This window comes from Microcaecilia unicolor, chromosome 5, assembly GCF_901765095.1.
Source record: "Microcaecilia unicolor chromosome 5, aMicUni1.1, whole genome shotgun sequence".
In the NCBI taxonomy this organism is placed as follows: Eukaryota; Metazoa; Chordata; class Amphibia; order Gymnophiona; family Siphonopidae; genus Microcaecilia; species Microcaecilia unicolor.
In genome coordinates, this window is record NC_044035.1 from 254,395,256 (window position 1) to 254,411,769 (window position 16,514).

The 16,514-nt window shown below is 43.2% G+C and overlaps 1 protein-coding gene across 1 annotated transcript in view; it reads left to right on the top strand.

Annotated features, from left to right (window-relative positions):
- The window catches only part of WARS2 (tryptophanyl tRNA synthetase 2, mitochondrial), a 72,806-nt gene that overhangs the window by 22,132 nt on the left and 34,160 nt on the right, over positions 1-16,514 (top strand). Inside the window, exon 2 of the mRNA XM_030204014.1 lies at positions 11,314-11,568. Within this exon, the coding sequence (XP_030059874.1) occupies positions 11,314-11,568 (255 nt within the window). The remainder of the gene's footprint in view (positions 1-11,313; positions 11,569-16,514) is intronic.

A 16,514-nucleotide genomic window follows, 5' to 3' on the forward strand; every position in this document is an offset into this window, starting at 1 on the left:
AATGAGTGAAAGGAGGATGGCAAGTACAGAGGGTAAAGGTTCAGTAATGGGGAATGGGTGAAAGAGAAGGGAATAAGAGGCCAGAGAAGCAGTGAGGCAAGAGAAATGGGAGTGCTAGTGGGTTAGAGGAGAAGATTGAAAAGTTGATAGGTAGTGAAATATAGATGGAGGAATGACGGATGAAATTTGAATGGGCAGATAGAATATCTTAATGAGAGACCCATGGTTTCCAGGGGTTTTAAACTAGAGAATCACTGTTTATTTTCCTATGAGAATATTGTATAGGAAATTGCAGACACCCATGCAGCTTTGCTACTAGGTGGCTGGAGGCATTAGACCCTAAATGTATCTTTTTTTCTCAAATAATTATTGGTTATTGAAACAAACATATACCACCATTCCCCCTTTCCCTTCCAACTCCCATCTTATCTCCATGGTGGATAAATTAGATGGTTTTGAAAGCTGTTTGGTGCAGATATACTAACGGCGTTTTCCAGTTGTATGTCTCTTGAAAAAATGGTTTGTACATTTGGCCATTTTTGCCTTGCTACTCATGTCATGACTAACCTAAGTAAACTAAGATGCCGCTGTGCTGTGTGTCATCATTTTTTTCTCCATTAACACATTTGTGTAGGTAGAGAAAGATTGGCCATCGTAGTACTCCATGCCCTCTTCAGAAAAAAAAAGATAGCAAAAACTGCAAATAAAATGATGTGGAACTGCTTTTTGGACAGAGGAGGAAGAAAAACTGGAGCTTAACCAACAGTAAGAGCCAAGTGAGATGTGAATGGGAACTAGTCTCTGCTTGTGCAACTTTGAAGAGCCAGAATAGTCTGAATAAGGGGAGAGGGAGAGGGAAGCACCCTTTGTGGCAGGCAGCTGCAGCTTTTCAGAGCTGTTCCCATTACTCATGTGTGCTTTCTGGATGTAAAACACAAGCCATGTTTATAAGAGCAATGAGATACGGAAGTCTGTATCTTCAGGGGTTTCTCCGCATGAGAGGCTCTGCACTCTGCCTTGGAAGGCCCTAAGAGAAGAAGGAGAGGGGGGAAATAGCTGAGCTGGGCTGCATGATTTTCTGGTCCACTTCCATTTAATGAGCTGTGATTTTCATTGCTTTGGTAATTTGTATTTATTTGAACATTACTTAATTCAGCTGTAGAATAGCAAGACTAATAATCACATAGAGAGCTTGGTATTTGAGAGGAGGGGTGAGTGGTTGGGGAAGCTGCTGCGGAGGGAGAGAGACTACAACAGATACTCTTCCAAAGAAAATCTGCATGCACAGGTCTTCCAGCAAATCCTGCTATGGCAATACATGTTAGTTTCAGATTCCTACAATTTGATACTTAAATCCGATGCCACTATGATACATCTATAGTATTACTAAGTAATGCATCTTCATTTTTTCCAACCCCTCAGAAGTTGGAAAGAATTATGCAAAATGGGTTCAAAATGTATGTGGTCAAAATACATCTCCAGAAATTTATTGCAGTGGGATGAAACTTGGCATGTGGGGGGAAAAAGTAGTAAAAGGAGACATTTCAAAAATGGGCCAGATCAGACTGGGGAATACAGAGAATAAGCCCCCCCCCCCCCCCAAATAAAAAAGTGTATTTCTATTGGAGAAAAGCATACAATCTTAAATACAGTGAAGCATAGCAGACGGCCTGACTGCGGATGCATAGAGGAAGGTCCTATGCCCGAGGCAAAACAGCTTTACAATGCAAGGAACAGTTATGGCTGAAAGTGGCAGCATGGGGAAGTGAGGGGGGGATACCATATTTGCTGCTGTGGCCAGCGGGATTGGGGAGACCCTTGAGGGATAGGGAGGGAAAGGGGAGATGCTAGAACTGGTGTGGTTGGATAGTGGGAGAGACAGATTTGGGGAGGCTGGGAGGTATACTTTTCTTGCCATGCCACCCCCCCAAAAAAAAATGCTGTTGCCCCATGGATGGGAGAAGAAATGCTGGACCTGTGTTAAAAGATGGAGCAGTCTATATGTGAGTTATATGGGCATTGAAGTTAAGGGGGAAAGTAGGGATGCAGCCTATACATGGGGGTGACCTATAGACAAGTATATATGGTAACTGATAATTCCACATCTTCTACTTTTTTAACACTGATGAAAGTATAAATGAAGAATCCCAGGAACCAAATGGCAGTTTTTATGACTAAAACTGTGATGCATGTGGAAAAGAGGAACCCAAACTATAGCTACGTGATGCAAGGTTCCACATTAGGAGTCACGGACCAGAAAAGGGATCTAGGTGTCATTGTTGATGATGCATTGAAACTCTCTGCTCAGTGTGCAGCGGTGGCTAAGAAAGCAAATAGAATGTTAGGTATTATTAGGAAAGGAATGGAAAACAAAAATGAGGACCATACCTCGAATACTGTGTGTAATACTGGTCACCACATCTCAAAAAAGACAGTGGAATTAGAAAAGGTACAGAGAAGGGCGACAAAAATGATAAAGGGGATGGGACGACTTCTCTTTGAGGAAAGGGTAAAGAAGCTAGGGTTCTACAGCTTGAAGAAAAGACGTCTGAAGGGAGATATTATAGAGGTCTATAAAATAATGAATGGAATGGATAGACAATTGCTTTTTTACTCTTTCCAAAAATACTAGGACTGGGAGCATGCAATGAAGCTACAAAGTAAATTTAAAACATGCAATGAAGCTTCAAAATAAATTTAAAACAAATTGGAGAAAATATACTCAATATGTAATTAAACTCTGCCAGAGAATGTGGTAAAAGCAGTTAGCTTAGTGGGGTTTAAAAAAGGTTTGGATAACTTCCTAAAACAGAAGTCCATATGCCATTATTAAGATGGACTTGCAGAAAATCCACTGCATATTTCTAGGATAAACAGCATAAAATGTAGTGTTTGGGATCTTGCCAGGTACTTGTAACCTGGATTGGCCACGGTTGGAAACAGGATGCTGGGCTTCATGTACCTTCATTTTGTCCCAGTATGGCAAAGCTTATGTTCTTATGTTCTTAACAATTGTGTTGTAGCATGGAAACATTCAAATGTAGCTTCTGTTTGAACCTCATTTGCAGTAGAGACAGGAACATACATCATTATATTGTCTACTTAAAGGCGATAGTAAACACCATGCTTTCTTATTACTTGACATAATGGCTACAAATAAACACTGAACAGTAACATGGAAAATGCTGACCGCCGAAGGACTTCTGGGTTAGTCTATTCCAACTCAGTTTTATTCCCTATATTCGGCTGTTCTCTTCCAGTTAAATATAAATGAAACCCTTTTGGAACTACTGACCCAGTCCTAAGTGACTTTAGCTGCCGTAAGAGAAGTTGTTAATGTACAGAGTTGAAAGCTTATGCAACATGTAAAACAGAAAGTGCCCAAACTGTGGGTCAGGACTCCAAAATGGGGTTATATCACCAGTGGATGAGTCACAGAAAGAGGCCTGCTTGACCTATGCCCAGTAATACCAGTCGGCAAAGAGCCTGTGAGTTGGTGAATGTTCACAGGCACTGCCCCCTACTCCTCTGTGGGCTTCCTTCCTGCAGATGTCAGCGGCATGCCTTCAGCAGCTGATGCTGGGAATTCTCACGCATGTCTGCAGGAAAGAAGCAGCTGAGAAAGAGGGGAGCGAAGGCACTATATTTTATTTTTCTTAAACCCATGCTTCTGTGAATCTAAAGCATGAAATACATATATATAACTATAACTGTATCAGTACAATATGCTCTATGAATATGGTAAGAAGGGTAGACTGAAGATTGGTCAGTAGGAGCTGGGTAACAATCAGGCTTATTTTCGAAAGTGATCGCCGGCGATCTTCCAACATAAATCGGGAGATTGCCGGCGATCTCGCAAAAGCGGCGAAATCGGTATAATGGAAAGCTGCTTTTTTGACACCATCGCCGCTTTCCTGTCGCCGAGCCGGTGAAAATTCAAGGGGGCGTGTCGGCAGTGAAGCGAAGGTGGGACATGGGCGGGAATGGGTGTGGCTACCAGATGGCCGGCTTTTGCGGATAATGGAAAAAAAGCGGCGTTAATCAGTATTTCGCCGCTTTTACTTGGACCTTTTATTTTCACAACCAAGCCTCAAAAAGGTGCCCGAACTGACCAGATGACCACTAGAGGGAATGGGGGATGACCTCTCCGTACTCCCCCAGTGGTTACCAACCCCCTCCCACACTAAAACAATAAAAATAAAAACCTTTTTTGCCAGCCTAAAAAACACAACCGGCCATCTCAAACCCGGTGAACTCTGGTATTTGGCTGGGCGACACCGTATTATCGAAAAAAAGATGGCCGGCCATCCTTTTCGATAATACGGTTACTGCCAGTGACGTTCGATTATGCCCCTCAATGTGTCTAGAGTTGGTTTCTTTTGAATATCTGCGATCTTTAGTTCCTCCATTTGTGTCGGGGGTCTATAGACAACACTCACGAGGACAGAGGTTCTGAGGAGTGGCCTAGTGGTTAGGGTCGTGGACTTTGGTCCTGGGGAACTGAGTTCGATTCCCACCTCAGACACAGGCAGTTCCTTGTGACTCTGGGTAAGTCACTTAACCCTCCATTGCCCCAGGTACAAATAAGTACCTGTATACAATATGTAAGCCGCATTGAGCCTGCCATGAGTGGGAAAGCGTGGGGTACAAATGTAACAAAAATAAATAAATAAAATAAATATCTAGGAAAAGAGAAGGGAGTAGTATGACTAAGAAGGCACTTCCAAAAACCAGAGGGGCGACATTTGTTCAATCTGCAAAAACTTTATTCCATGTAAGATTCGACACGGCACCGTGTTTCGGCAAGATGCCTGCCTCAGGAGTCTAAAAACATACAAAAATAGACATAGGAATCTAAAATAGAGAGAGAAATATATTCAATACAAACATCACATAAAAATTAAGCATCTCGCAGATTCTATATAACATGCCTAGAGATCGGTGCCAAAATCGGCACGGATTCTATAACAATGCATGTAATTTAACAAGCTTAACAAGCTAATGAGCACTGATAACAGCACTTAACAAGCAATAATGAGCACTAATTGACACTGATTAGAATTTAGGCGCACAACTCAGTAAGCAAATTCTGTAATGATGTGCACCAAACTTCTAATGGGCACAGGCAAAAAGGGGTGTGGTTATGGGTGGGGAAATGGGCGTTTCAAAATTTACACACCTAGTTATAGAATATGGCCCAGTGTGCCTAAATCTACGTGCTGGGATTTACGCCACATTTTCATTGGTGTAAATGGATGTGCGTAGATCTAAATGCCGAAATATTAACTAAGTGTATTCTATAATCAGTACCTAAATCTGGTCACCGATTATAGAATATGCTTAGTCGGCACTGATTTCAATGCCAGTTTTTTAGGTGCCATATATAGAATCTTCCCCTATTTGTATATATAAAAGCACTATAAAAAGAAGTAATTTCATACAAAATAAGTGCAAAATGAAGGAAAGAGTTTTATAATGTAAAAACATAAAAAGACCAGGAATAGTATGCAAATGTGGTTAAAAAAAGTGTAAAAAAGTAGATGTATCCTAAGTAAATAAAAGTAGTGAGATTAAGAATAAAATGCTAAAAGTACTAACCTTTAATTATGGGTAACAAAATATAGAAATCCGAAGAGACAATACTCAATAGCTGGTCACAAATGAACAATTTAAAGATAAGCAACAACAACAAAAAAAAAAAGCTATAAAAACAAAAGAGCTGGTTACCGAAAGTATAAATTTGAGATTTCGTCCGAGAAAATGGAAAAAATGTATTTCTGTGTGCACACTATTATCGCCTGAGCTTGGTCTGTTTCTCTCATTGTCCACAAACTTTTATATATCACACTATTTCCATTTTTTCCGTTTTGTCAGACGCTACCACACATTTATACTTTCGGTAACCAGCTCTTTTGTTTTCATAGCTTATCTTTTATCTTTTGTGCTTACTTTTAATTGTTCATTTAGGGCCCTGTTTACTAGTGAAGGAGTGGCCTAGTGGTTAGGGTGGTGGACTTTGGTCCTGGGGAACTGAGGAACTGAGTTCGATTCCCGGCACAGGCAGCTCCTTGTGACTCTGGGCAAGTCACTTAACCCTCCATTGCCCCATGTAAGCCGCATTGAGCCTGCCAAGAGTGGGAAAGCGCGGGGTACAAATGTAACAAAAAATAAAATAAAAATAAGGTGCTGTAGCGTTTTTAAGGTGCCTACAATTAGCGTACATACTAACAGTGTAGACACCTATAGGGATATTGTAGGTGCGTAAACTGTTAATGCAGTTAAAAACACTAACACGCCTATAACACGTAAACAGGGCCCCTTGTAGACTACTTGTGTCATTTGTGCCAGCTATTGGGTATTGTCTCTTCGGATTTCTATATTTTATTACCCATTATTAAAGGTTAGTATTTTATTCTTAATCTCACTACTTTTATGTACTTAAGATACATCTACTTTATTTACACATTTTTGGCCCTGTTTACTAAGCCATGCTAGCGTTTTTAGCGCGTGCTAATCGCTAAAGTCGCCCATATGTTCCTATGGGTGACTTAGCTTTTAGCATGTACTAATCATTAGCACACGCTAAAAATGCTAACACGCCCTTAGCGCTCCTTAGTAAACAGGGCCCATTGTTTTTTACCATATTTGTATACTACAGTTTTACATCATATATTTAACTCTTTTCTACATTTTGCTCTTATTTTGTATGTAATTACTTCTTTTAATTCCGTTTATATTGTGTATACATATAGGGCCCTGTTTACTAAGACACGCGATTTTAGTGTGTACCTAAAATTAGCACATCCTAAACGCTAGAGATACCCACATTAGCATGCGCTTAATGTTTAGTATGTGCTAAAAACGCTAGCACGCTCTTAGCGCTGCTTAGTAAACAGGGCCCATAATGTTTAATTTTTTATGTGCTATTTGTATTGAATATATCTCTATTTTAAAGGGTCTTTTACTAAGGTGTTCTGGCTTTTTTAGCACGCGTTAAAAATAGGTGAGCGCTAAACACTAAAGACGCCCATGCGTCTTTAGAATTTAGCGTGCACCTATTTTTAACGTGCGCTAGAAACGCCAGCGGGCCTTAGTAAAAGACCCTTAGATTCCTATGTCTATTTTTGTATGTTTTTAGACTCCTGAGGCAGGCATCTTGCCGAAACATGGTCGCCAACCAGTCCCAAACATGCCAAATTCAGTGCACATTTACACTTGTTCTGAAGATGGTATAAATGAGTGTAAACATGACAACTTTACTACTGTGCATTTATTCTATGCACCTCTTTTGACATACATATACAACTGCACAATTTTGTAAAAGCTGCTTTCTGCATGTAAAACAGGCATTATATGTGGAAATAGCTGTAGTGCTTGCTCCCTTCATTTCACAGCTGTTTTCTCTTCTACTTTGGTTCTCCTTCAAAAGGGGAGAGGAGGATTTTAACCAGACCTGTCCCACCTTTCTCCATCCTCTCTACCTCCCTTTTTCACTCTCCCTGTCCTCCCCACCAAACTCCATTGAACCACATTTTTGCCACATGACTTCATGGTACCAAACTCAAGTGCTTCATTGCGTCTGGTAGGAACCCTGCTGCTGGCCCTCCAAAGAGAAGGAAAGAGAACATAAATTCAGTCGAGCAAGCAAGAACTGCTGTGTATATTATTAGTGGTAAGAAGAAGTAGGGGGTTATTTTTGTAGGACGTTGCCAGCTCGATGATCTATGTCTTGCCACCTTCCCTTTAGTAATCTCTCTTGCTTTGTAGAAGTAGAAGTGAAGACGTTAGGGAACAGAGAATGATTAATTACTCTGTTCTCATAATAAATGTGGGGTTTTCTTTTCCTTTTTTAAAAATTCCATAGTACTGTTCTTGCAAGTGTAAACTAGTTGCATCTAGGGGGAGCCTTTGGGGAATTGTTTTTTTTTTGTTTGTTCACCAAGAAAAATGGGATTTTACTCTTTTAAATATAAATAAAAGTCAGCCTTCTGCTTAAATTTGGAGCTTCTTTTATGAATAATATTTCAGTTATTTTATAGTGACAAAGTACATTTGGTAGTTTTTCAACCAGGCAAATTATATGAAAGCTTCCTACACACAGGCCACCTATGTTCTTCCTCAAGGCTAATCTTCAGTATTCTGTGCCATACTCCCAATGCCAGGCTGTTGAAAGTTCGAAGCTTTGACTGGCAGCACCTACTGTACCCATATAGGGAGAGATTCTATATATGGTGCCTAAAAAATCGGTGCAGAAATTGATGCCGACTAAGTGTATTCTATAATCAGTGCTTAGAGTTAGGCGCGGTATATAGAATACACTTAGTAGGCATACTAGTGCCTAAAAATACATGCATCCATTTACACCAATAAAAAATGTGGCATAAATCACGGTGCATAGATTTAGGCGCACTGGGCTATATTCTATAACTACACGTGTAAATTTTGGTATGCCCATGAAATGCCCATAACCACACCCCTTTTTGCCTGCACGCGTAAATTCTAATTTGTGCCAATTAGTGCTCATTATTGCTTGCTAAGAGCTGTTATCAATGATTAACTTGTTAAGCCAATTAAGTTATGCACGTTGTTATAGAATACGCTTGGATTTCAGCGTGGATCTCTAGGCGCACTATAGGGAATCCGAGTGATGGTGCCTTTTAAAAAGTCTTCACATCCTTGTATATTTTTCACATTCTCTTCTCTAAAACATACAGTTCAGAATTCATTAAAGTTGCAGGTTGTTTCACTGGTTTACACAATACACTATGCTTTCAGTCCAGATAGAAATGTGCCCTTGAGTCAAAGTGACTCCTGGTCCCCCCCCCCCCCCCCCCCCCCCATGTGGTTTTCTTGACATTTGCCTTCTCCGGAGGCATAGAAGGTTAAAGGATTTGCCCAAGGCCACAAGGAGTTGCTGCAGAATTTGAACCTGGGCCTTCCAGTTCCTGCTGCTGCTCTAAACAGGCTATTCCTCTGCTCCCTACACTTTCAATATGAAAGGACAAGTATTCAAAAAATAATTAAGAATAATGAAACCAAAAGTTTTGGTTGCCTGTGTCTTTGCACTCTTTGTCATAGTGTCAAAATTCTACATGTCGGCAGCAATAAAATTAAAGCGCTATTCTATAAACGGTGCTCAGAGTTGGGTGCTGTTTATAGAATAGTGATGATTAGTGCTGGAATCCGCGCCCAATTTTAGGTATGAGGATTTCCACCAAGTAAAACCTGGTACAAATTCTTGCACCTAAATTACATATGGTTCTCCCTTATTCTATAAAACTATGTAAATTCCAGGAATGCCCCTCTCATGGCTGCACCTCTTTTGTGGATCTGCATGACCCCAGCACCTAAAAATGTGTGTAAATTTTAATTAATGCCAATTAGCTCTGATAATTGATTATTAGCACCTAGTTAGCATTCAGTTTTGAGGTTGTCATATAGAATTAGACTGAGTGTACAATAAGCTTTCCCAAAATGGTTCAGTCAGAATAGTTGATCTGATTGTAATACTTCTGGATGAAAAATCAATGTGTTTCTGTTGTATAAACTGAATTTGAAGCAAAGGTCTTTAACATTCCAAATACAGAACAGGGGTGGACTGACCATACAGGCAATCGGGCAGTGCCCGAGGACCCAGAGACTCTCTTCCCTTCCCCCGACCCACCTTAATGAGCCCTGGTGGTCTAGTGGCCTCTTCGGGGGCAGGAAAGATCCCCACTCTTTCCTGTCCGCTGCTGCTACTACTCTGCCCAGGGCCGCTGCATTTTCAAAATGACTGCTGAGACTTCCCTGACCTGCGAGGCTACTGCAGGGACTCTCGGCAGCAATTTTGAAAACACGGCGGTGTTGGTTAGAGCAGCGGCAGCCATTTACCTTTCTGAAGACTCTTCTTGGCGTTTGGAAAAGGGAGAGCAGGCCGTGATCACACAACGAGAAAGAATGCAGTGTGGGACAAACAACAAAATTCTTATTTGCAATCTGTTGTCTGAGAGCAGGCAGTGATCACACAACGAGAAACAACGCCCAGAAGAACGCCACAGGAGAACGCAAAATTAGCAGCGTGGGCACGCCGAAAAAATTCAAAGCAACCGACGAAAACTGAGACAAATTTTTCGCTAATAAATTCGATGAAATCCGAAGTCTACGAAAACCGAGGTTTCACTGTATGCTTAGTTCATATTTCAGCGCCTAAATGTACGTGCATCCATTTCCACCGATGAAAATGTGGCATAAATCCTGGCGTGTAGATTTAGGCACACTAGGCCATATTAAATAACTAGGTTTTTAAATTTTGAAACGCCCATTTCCCCGTCCATAACCATGACCCTTTTTGCCTGCGCGTGTTTGAAGTTCGGTGCAGTTCGTTACAGAAAACGCTTAGCGAGTTGGACGCTGAAATTCTAATCAGTGCCGATTAGTGCTTCTTATTGCTTGTTAAGTGTTTTTAGTGCTCATAAGCTTGTTAAATTACAAGCATTGTTATAGAATCCATGCTGATTTCAGCGCCGAATCCGGGGGTAAGTGCGAAATTAAGAAACTAAAGACTTATTTGTTTCAGAAATGTTTATTGAATTTTAATTTGTTATTGATTTTGCCTGTATTTCCTAGTATTCTAGCCTCTTGTAAACCGCATAGAACCAGTTATACTGGGGAACTGCGGTCTATAGGAATTATGTTGTATTGCAAAGAGTAAGAAGACTTGTGTAGTCAAGACATTTAGATTTCCTGTTTACTTTTTAAATATTTCTATAATTGTTTTTTCACACTGAAAGTGTAGAGAATGTTGTGTAGATCAGAGAAACAGCCTCGTACTTTAATGCATTCCATATTTTTTGAACAGCAGAATGTGAAAATGTTTACAAGGGTGTAAAAGACTTTTGCAAGGTGCTATGTATGGACTCCTTCCCTAGTTCCTCCTCTGCCCTTCCATCCTGCTGCACCTCCATGTTATCACTTAACAACCGCTGAGTAGGTGCATCTCTCTATTGTGGCCTGCAGTGCTCCTGTTCCTTTAAGCTTGAGCTGAAACAACAGAATATGTGTGGGTATATTTTTTGTGCCAAATACGTGAGGAAAAATTTTGGTTTAACAATGGCAATTAAAATTTTTGAGCTTGTATTTACAATAAGCAGATTAAGAGTCTGAATTATTTTGTTTTAATTTCTGCAGCTGGCTAATGATGCTGTTAGATGTTTTTATATTGAGCAACCATGCTAATTACTGGCTTTGAAATGAATTGTTAGACTTGGGATATCATTGCTATTTACTCATTTTGAGCTTTTTAAAATTTGCTCTTATTTTGGGGATTTGCAGGAGGACAAACCACGTGTTTTTTCAGGTATCCAGCCAACAGGAGTCCCTCACTTGGGCAATTACTTGGGTGCTATTGAGAGTTGGGTGCAGCTGCAGGACGAGTACAGCTCTGCTTTATATAGCATTGTGGACCTTCATTCCATTACAGTTCCCCAAGATCCTGCCATCCTACGACAGAGTATCCTGCACATGACAGCCTGCCTGCTTGCCTGTGGCCTCAACCCAGAGAAGGCAATCATCTTCCAGCAGTCACAGGTGAGACCTCCCCTCCACCACCACTTCACCAGCTCTTCTTTTGGCAACTAATGCATTAATACAGAAAAAAATAAAAACAGACCTGTAAGAGGAGATGCATAATTAGATTTTTCCCATCAGTAATTTCTAAAGAGTGTTCTGCAAAAAAGCTCATAAAGTGATCCTGTATGTGGTGCCAAGATCGGCAAAACTAAATGGCAAAAAAGAAAGGGCTGATAGAACATTTTTAGGATATTATGCTTGTTTCCCTCGTTTTCTGTTGAGATAATCTGTGGCATATAGAAGATTTTCAACATACTAATTGTCACCCTAAGGCAGTGATGGCGAACCTTTCAGAGACCGAGTGCCCAAACAGCAACCCAAAATCTAATTACTCATCGCGAAGTGCCGGTACTCATTATGGGCGGGGTCACCACATATGACTCCACCCCATGATAGCCACACCCCCTTACACCAGCCTTGGCGCATATAAACAAACATCATTGAAAATATTATACTAGTATAGGAGAAAAAAATATGATTTTCTTTCATTATAAATCATTTCTGTAAGTTATTACAGCTCCAGTATATCCAGTGCAAAATAAGACAGCAGATGTAAATTCTCAAATTGGACATATTCCAAACACTAAAATGAAAATAAAATGATTTTTTTCTACCTTTGTTGTCTGGTGATTTTGTTTTTCTATCCATATTGGTCCTAGTCGCTGATTCTGCTGCTATCTGTTCTCTTAACTCTGTTTCCAGGGCTTCCTTTCCATTTATTTCTTTACTTTCCTCCTTTCTTCTTCATTTCTTGCCCTCCAGCCATGTCCAGCAACCCTCCTCTCCCCTCCAGCCACAAATGTCCAGCCACCCTCCTCTCCCCTCCAGCCGCCCATGTCCTACTACTACTACTACTATTTAGCATTTCTATAGCGCTACAAGGCATACGCAGCGCTGTACAAACATAGAAGAAAGACAGTCCCTGCTCAAAGAGCTTACAATCTAATAGACAAAAAATAAATAAAGTAAGCAAATCAAATCAATTAATGTGAACGGGAAGGAAGAGAGGAGGGTAGGTGGAGGCGAGTGGTTACAAGTGGTTACGAGTCAAAAGCAATGTTAAAGAGGTGGGTTTTCAGTCTAGATTTAAAGGTGGCCAAGGATGGGGCAAGACGTAGGGGCTCAGGAAGTTTATTCCAGGCGTAGGGTGCAGCGAGATAGAAGGCGCGAAGTCTGGAGTTGGCAGTAGTGGAGAAGGGAACAGATAAGAAGGATTTATCCATGGAGCGGAGTGCACGGGAAGGGGTGTAGGGAAGGACGAGTGTGGAGAGATACTGGGGAGCAGCATAGTGAATACATTTATAGGTTAGTAGAAGAAGTTTGAACAGGATGCGAAAACGGATAGGGAGCCAGTGAAGGGTCTTGAGGAGAGGGGTAGTATGAGTAAAGCGACCCTGGCGGAAGATGAGACGGGCAGCAGAGTTTTGAACCGACTGGAGAGGGGAGAGGTGACTAAGTGGGAGGCCAGCAAGAAGCAGATTGCAGTAGTCTAAACGAGAGGTGACAAGGGTGTGGATGAGGGTTTTGGTAGAGTGCTCGGAAAGAAAGGGGCGGATTTTACGGATGTTGTAAAGAAAGAAACGACAGGTCTTGGCGGTCTGCTGGATATGAGCAGAGAAGGAGAGAGAAGAGTCAAAGATGACCCCAAGGTTTCGAGCTGAGGAGACAGGGAGAATGAGAGAGCCATCAACAGAAATAGAAAACGGGGGGAGCGGGGAGGTGGGTTTGGGGGGGGAAAATGAGAAGCTCGGTTTTGGTCATATTTAATTTCAGGTGGCGTTGAGACATCCAGGCAGCAATGTCAGACAAGCACGCTGAAACTTTGGTTTGGATGCAAGGTGAGATATCAGGGGTAGAAAGGTAGATTTGGGAGTCATCAGCATAGAGGTGGTAGGAAAAGCCATGGGATGAGATTAATGAACCAAGGGAAGAAGTGTAGATAGAAAAGAGGAGGGGACCAAGAACAGAACCCTGAGGTACACCGACAGGCAGAGGGATAGAAGTAGAAGAGGATCCACCAGAGTGAACACTAAAGGTGCGGAGGGAGAGGTAGGAAGAGAACCAGGAAAGGACAGAGCCCTGGAATCCAAGTGAGGACAGGGTATCGAGAAGTATGCTGTGATCGACAGTGTCAAAAGCAGCGGAAAGATCAAGAAGAATGAGGATGGAATATTGACCTCTGGATTTAGCCAGTAATAGGTCATTGGAGACTTTAGTAAGCGCAGTTTCAGTTGAGTGGAGAGGGCGAAAACCAGATTGTAATGGGTCAAGAATAGCATGTGAGGAGAGAAAATCAAGGCAGCGGCGGTGAACAGCACGCTCAAGTAATTTGGAGAGAAAAGGAAGGAGGGAGATGGGTCGGTAATTAGAGGGACAAGTAGGGTCAAGTGAAGGCTTCTTAAGGAGAGGTGTGACCACAGCATGTTTAAAGGAAGCAGGGACAGTCGCAGTGGAAAGTGAGAGGTTGAGAATGTGACAGATAAAAGGAATAAGAGTAGGAGAGATGGCATTAAGAAGGTGGGTGGGAATGGGATCAGAGGAACAGGTGGTACATTTTGAGGAAGAAAGGAGAAGTGTAGTTTCCTCAATAGTAACTTCAGGAAAGGAGGAAAGGGAATGAGGGGAAGGAGAGAGAGGGGAACGGACTAGTGGAGGGAGAGCTGGTGAGGTAGAGAAAGCAAGGTTTATCTTTTGAACCTTGTTGTGAAAGAATTCAGCAAGGGTCTGAGGAGATAATGAAGGGGGAGTTGGGGGAGGGGGCACCTTGAGGAGAGAGTTCAATGTGGTGAAGAGGTCGAGGATTAGAGCCAAGAGAGTTGGTCAGTTGGATATAATAATCCTGTTTGGCACGTAAGAGAGCAGATTGGAAGGAGGTCAGCATGAACTTAAAGTGTAAGAAATCAGCAAGGGCCCGAGATTTCCGCCAGCCACCCTCCCCTCCAGCCACCCTCCTCTCCCCTCCAGCCGCTTATGTCCAGCCACCTTCCCCTCCAGCCACCCTCCTTTCCCCCCTGCCCTCCCAGCGGCAGGCCTCCCTCCCACCCAGCACCAGGCCATGCACCCACCCAGCACTCCCACCCAAGCACCAGGCCTCCCACCCAAGCACCCAGGCCTGCCTCCCACCCAAGCACCCAGGCCTCCCTCCCTCCCACCCAGCACCAGGCCATCCACCCACCCAGCACTCCCACCCAAGCACCAGGCCTCCCACCCACCCAAGCACAAGGCAGGCCTCTCTCCCACCCACCCAAGCACCAGGCCTCTCACCCAAGCCTCCCTCCCTCCCACCCAGCACCAGGCCACCCACCCAGCACCAGGCCTGCCTCCCTCTCACCCAAGCACCAGGCCATGCACTCACCCAGCACTCCCACGCAAGCACCAGGCCACCCAAGCCTCCCTCCCTCCCACCCAAGCAGCAGCAGGCAGGCAGGCCTCCCACCCACCCACCAGGCAGGCCACCCACCCTCCCACCCAAGCACCAGGCCTTGCTCCCTCCCTCCCACCCAGCGTGCACCAGAGCACCTCCCACCCACCCGGCGTCAAGCATTCCTCCCTCCCGGCACCAGCCCGCCATCCCTCCCTCCGAACCCCAAGAAATTTAAAAGTCTTCCCTTGTCCGAATAGGCAGCATCAGCAGTAGCAGCGAAAAGCGTGCTGCTGGTTTGGCGCGTCTTCAGCCTTCCGTCTCTCAAGCTCTCTGGTCCCGCCCTAACTGGAAATGAGGGCGGGACCAGAGAGCTTGAGAGACGGAAGGCTGAAGACGCGACGAACCAGCAGCACGCTTTTCGCTGCTACTGTTGATGCTGATGCCGCCTACTCGAACAAGGGAAGACTTTTAAATTTCTTCGGGTTCGGAGGGAGGGATGGAGGCGGGGCGGGCTGGTGCCGGGAGGGAGGGAGGAATGCTTGACGCTGGGTGGGTGGGAGGGCTAAGTTTCGGGTGAGGCGACCGGCGGCGCGCATGCCAACAGAGATTAGAAGGGAACATATTGCTTTAACTTGGGACATCAGGGTCAGTGTCATTCAACAGATTGTCCCTCTCTTGAGGTAAAGAATATGTGTACTTTGTATTTTTGTTAGTACTTTCAAAAGTTAAAATATGGCTTTACAATTATTTGAGGAGGGCAGGGAAAGGAAACTTCTGGTGAAAAAAACTTGATTACAGAAGGACCTTGCGAGACTGGGCGGCTTGATGGCAGATGACGTTTAATGTGAGCAAGTGTAAGGTGATGCATGTGGGAAAAAAGCATTATAGCTACGTCATGCAAGGTTCTACGTTGGGAGTTACGGACCAAGAAAGGGATCTGGGTGTCGTCGTCGATAATACACTGAAACCTTCTGCTCAGTGTGCTGCTGCGACTCGGAAAGCGAATAGAATGTTGGGTATTATTAGGAAAGGTATGGAAAACAGGTGTGAGGATGTTATAATGCCGTTATATTGCTCCATGGTGCGACCGCACCTTGAGTATTGTGTTCAATTCTGGTCGCCGCATCTCAAGAAAGATATAATGGAATTGGAAAAGGTGCAGCGAAGGGCGACTAAAATGATAGCGGGGATGGGACGACTTATCTATGAAGAAAGACTAAGGAGGCTAGGGCTTTTCAGCTTGGAGAAGAGACAGCTGAGGGGAGACATGATAGAGGTATATAAAGTAATGCGTGGAGTGGAACAGGTGGATGTGAAGCATCTGTTCACGCTTTCCAAAAATACTAGGACTAGGGGACATGCGATGAAACTACAGTATAGTAAATTTAAAACAAATCGGAGAAAATTATTCTTCACCCAACGCGTAATTAAACTCTGGAATTCATTGCCGGAGAACGTGGTGAAGGCGGTTAGCTTGGCAGAGTTTAAAAAGGGGTTAGACGGTTTCCTAAAGGACAAGTCCATAAACCGCTACTAAATG